The 4,108-nt window shown below is 42.4% G+C and overlaps 1 protein-coding gene across 1 annotated transcript; it reads left to right on the top strand.

Moving 5' to 3' along the window:
- The first annotated feature begins 1,972 nt into the window (after positions 1–1,972).
- On the top strand, positions 1,973–3,641 carry LOC107887596 (uncharacterized). Its single transcript, XM_016811844.2, has 3 exons — positions 1,973–2,128; positions 2,617–3,028; positions 3,136–3,641. Exons 1-3 carry the CDS (start codon positions 1,973–1,975, stop codon positions 3,639–3,641), a joined length of 1,074 nt encoding a protein of 357 aa, XP_016667333.1.
- The last annotated feature ends 467 nt before the right edge of the window (positions 3,642–4,108 follow it).

Raw genomic sequence — 4,108 nt, 5'->3', positions numbered from 1 at the left:
TTTTCTTTTCTCTTCAATTTGTATCTTCTTGTTTGCAAATTTTAAATTTCGGTTTCTCTGCTCACGGTTTTCGTGCATTGATAAGTAATGGTCGTATTTCTATTCGATTAGAAAGTTCCTCTTTTGAATCAATAGAACGGTTTTCCCTTTTCTGTTTAGTAACGAAATTTGTGATTTGGCAGCGACAAATCAGGAGAATAGGGGTATCTCTCATTCAGAGTGGTAATAGAGTCGCCGGGGTCCTAAAGTTTCTAGAGGCTCGAGAGTGGTTTCACCTCAAAATGATACTAGGTGTATGCTCGAAATACAGAGAAATAAGTTTCGGTAAAAGCAAAAAAACCCTACTGTCGATGCCACACGGCCATGTGGTAGGCCGTGTGCGATGACTTGGCCGTGTGATCGATGAAGGCCAGGCCGTGCACAAGAAACAGCCGTGTGGGCCACACGGGCTAGACTGAATTAGGCATATGGGCCACATGGGCTTGTGATAATTAGACCAGGTCGTATGGTCCACACAGGCTAGGCCAACCTGGATGTGTGGGCCCACATGAGCAACCCACACGGGCATGTGGGCCCATTGTAGTGAAATTTTCCGTAGGTCGCTTAGGTCATCCTAATCGACTGTGGGCCTATCGTGGGGTCAGTAAAGGCTTACTAAACCCTAAAATATGTGTTCTACTAGACTAATAAACTGTTATGAGCATGCCTACGTTTGTTTATCTGTTATCTATTAACGAAAGCATGTTAAACATGATTTATTTGTTAATTCTGTAAGCATGTACTGTTACTGTGATTGGGGTGGGATGATATAGATTGGAGGAAGTGTTCTGAAAGGCAAATTATGCCTAATATCTGGCAGCACTGTTGCCTTATATCTTATATGTGTTGCATTGGTATAGTATGGTGTGTAGGGCTGGGTGGGTGTTTTAAACCCCACATGGTGGATGGTCAAAGATGGTGTATAGAGGATGGGGGTAGGATTCTGTTACCTGATTGGCATATTTGTAACTGTACCTATATCTGAAATGGGCTCAGGCCCGAATCTATATCTGTATCTGACATGGGCTCAGGCCGATTGTGAATCTATCTGATTTATGATATTTCGTATGTGTACATGGGCTGAGGCTGATTGTGAATCTGTCTGATTTAGGATAGATTGTGATTTCATGACTTTATAACTGCAAAACATGGTATAACTTAGATTTTTTTCCAAAAGCACGGGTTTTTTAAAATCTTAAACGGGTTTTTCAAAATTTTTTCTTTCAAAACAACGAGTTACTAAAAATAAGGTTTTCCTAAAATGTGAACTGTTTTCCCTAAATGTGACGGTTTTTCTAAGCTTCCACTAAAATGATATGTTTTGAAGCAAGTCAACTTTTTGAAGTTATAATTTGAGTTAAATGAAAACAAATAAGGGTTTGTGAGCCTAAAGTATTATCGAGTTAGAGCCGTTTTCAAAATCTCTTTTTATGTGACACCGCTAAATTTAGACATAAAGTCTATGCCAAGTTTGGGGTGTTACATTTAGTGGTATCAGAGTCAAGTTACAAAACTTAGCTGTGTATTTTGGGTTTCAAAATGCGTATAAAGAATTGGTTTTTTTCATATTGTTTAAAAATATTTTGATTAGTATGTGGTTCATTGAGTCTCCAGTGTCGATCCTGTAAGTATTTCTGATTTCTGATACAAAACTTTGAAAACATTACTGATAGCTACTTGAAAATACTATAGCTAGTACACTCTAAAACTGTAGTGAAACTGATTGAGACTAAAACTTTCGAAAACAACTTTGAACTTCTGATACTTTATGGATAAACCATCTGTTAATAAATATCGAAACTGATGCATAAAATTTTTAATGTAGATAAAAGTTCTAAGTCACAATGAGCGCACGAGGTATCCATGGACGCGGTATTCGAGGCTGAGGTAGAGGCCGTAGGGGGCTCAAGCTGAGTCCTCATCTCTGGGCAACATGTTGAATCTGGACACTAGTAAGACACCTGTGTCACCTGCTACTGAGACTGGGTCTCAGAGTCATTTGGCTGGGGACGACGCTCTATCCCAAGCCATGCTGAGGATATTGGAGATGGTCGCTGGACCTAATTATGGATCTGGGGGTCGAGGGTCAGTAACTGAGTGACTCCAGTCTAATGGAGCAGAGTTGTTTAGGGGTGTCATAGGAGTCACCCTTATGTGGATGAGCACTGTTTGGAGGCTACTGATAGGATTATAAAGGACTTGAATGCACTCTCGAGTAGAAATTGAAGGGTGCAATCTTCTTTCTTCGCGACGAAGCATATCAGTGGTGGTTAATAGTTAAAGAGGGCACTCAGCCTGACCGTCTGACTTGGGCATTCTTTAATACTACATTTCAAAGAAAATATGTGAGAGCCAGCTACATTTATACTCACAGGTGTGAGTTTCGCAACCTCACACAAGGTGATCAATCTGTGGCCGAGTATAAGGCCAAAATATTGAAGCTGAGCCGCTATGCTTGAGGTATGGTGGCATCAGAATATGAGAGGTGTGTTCGGTTTGAGGACAGGCTGAGAGATAATCTGAGGGTTTTGATTACTCCGCATAGGGAGGGTGAGTTTTTTTATTCTGGTGGAGAAGGCGAAGATCGCTGAAGATGTTAAACGTGCTGAGCACCAGAATAGAGATAGGGAGAGAGGTAAGAACAAGAGGGATTTGGAGCCCTTGAGTTCTGTACAGAGGCCTAAGAAAAGGGTCAGATCTGAGGGGCCAGTTAGAGTGGGGACTCTTGCTACTGCAACTGGGTTGCAGCCTTATGGTGATTATGGTAGGCACCATCCAGGCGAGTGTTGGAGGAGGATTGGGGTCTGTCTGAGATGTGGATCTTTAGAGCACTGTATCAGAGACTGTCCACAGCGGGCAGATCAGATTTTTGTGTATTCTCGAGGGCAGTTCTGCAGCCACCTAGGGGCAGGGGTCAGGCCAGGGGTGGTAATGGTATGGGCCGAGGGCAGAGAGCACCGAGCAGAGGTGCTGGACAGATTGAGGCGAGGCAGCCTACTTTAGTTTATACTGTACGACACTGAGTGGACAGAGATGCTTCGGACATCTTCACCGGTATGTTCTTTATGTTTGATGTACCTTACATTACTCTAATAGACATAGGATCTACTCATTCCTATATAGTCAGTTCAGTTTCTGAAAACCTGGGGATTATGGTTGAGAGGACTACGAGTGTGGTCACTGTACTGAGTCTATTGGGGCAGTTTGTTTGGGTTAGTAAACTCTATAGGGATGTACCATTAGTGGTGCAAGGAACTATTTTTCTAGCAGACCTGATGGAGCTTCCGTTTGGGAAGTTTGATATAATTTTGGGAATAGACTGGTTGGACAAGCACCGGGTTAGTCTGGATTGTGCGACTAGGACGGTCATTCTGAGAACTAAAGAAGATGAAGAGGTGGTTGTGATCGGGGAGCGTCAAGATTATCTGTCGCATGTGATCTCTACATTGGTAGTTAAGAGTTTGGTCCAGAAAGCATGCGAGGCGTATTTGGCTTATGTCAGTACTACTATTTCTGGGAACTCTTCAATTAAAGATATTAGAACTGTGAGGGATTTTTCAGATGTTTTTCCTGAAGAGTTACTTGGATTGCCTTCGAACTGAGAGGTTGAGTTTGGGATCGGTCTTCTTCCGGGTACAACTCCGGTGTCTATTGACCCTATCGAATGGCACCGAAAGAGCTTGCGAAACTTAAGGCTCACTTGTAGGAGTTGTTGGACCGTGGCTTCATTCGTCTAAAAGTGTCTTCATGGGGAGCACCATTATTGTTTGTTAAGAAGAAGGATGGGACCATGAGGATGTGTATAGATTATCGGCAGTTGAACAAGCTGACCATTAAGAATAAGTATCCACTTTCGAAGATCGACGACTTATTTGATCAGTTCTGAGGGGCTTATGTATTCTCTAAGATCAATCTCTGTTTAGGGTAACATCAGTTGAGGGTTAAGGAGGTGAATGTGCATAAGACTTCATTTAGGACTCGCTATGGGCATTACGAGTTCCTAGTGATGCCTTTCGAGTTAATGAATGCACCGGCTGCATTTATGGATCTGATTAACCGAGTATTTTAG

This window comes from Gossypium hirsutum, chromosome A03, assembly GCF_007990345.1.
Source record: "Gossypium hirsutum isolate 1008001.06 chromosome A03, Gossypium_hirsutum_v2.1, whole genome shotgun sequence".
Taxonomy (NCBI): domain Eukaryota; kingdom Viridiplantae; phylum Streptophyta; class Magnoliopsida; order Malvales; family Malvaceae; genus Gossypium; species Gossypium hirsutum.
Note: the sequence above shows the minus strand (reverse complement) of the source record. Positions and strands in the feature narration are given on the sequence as shown.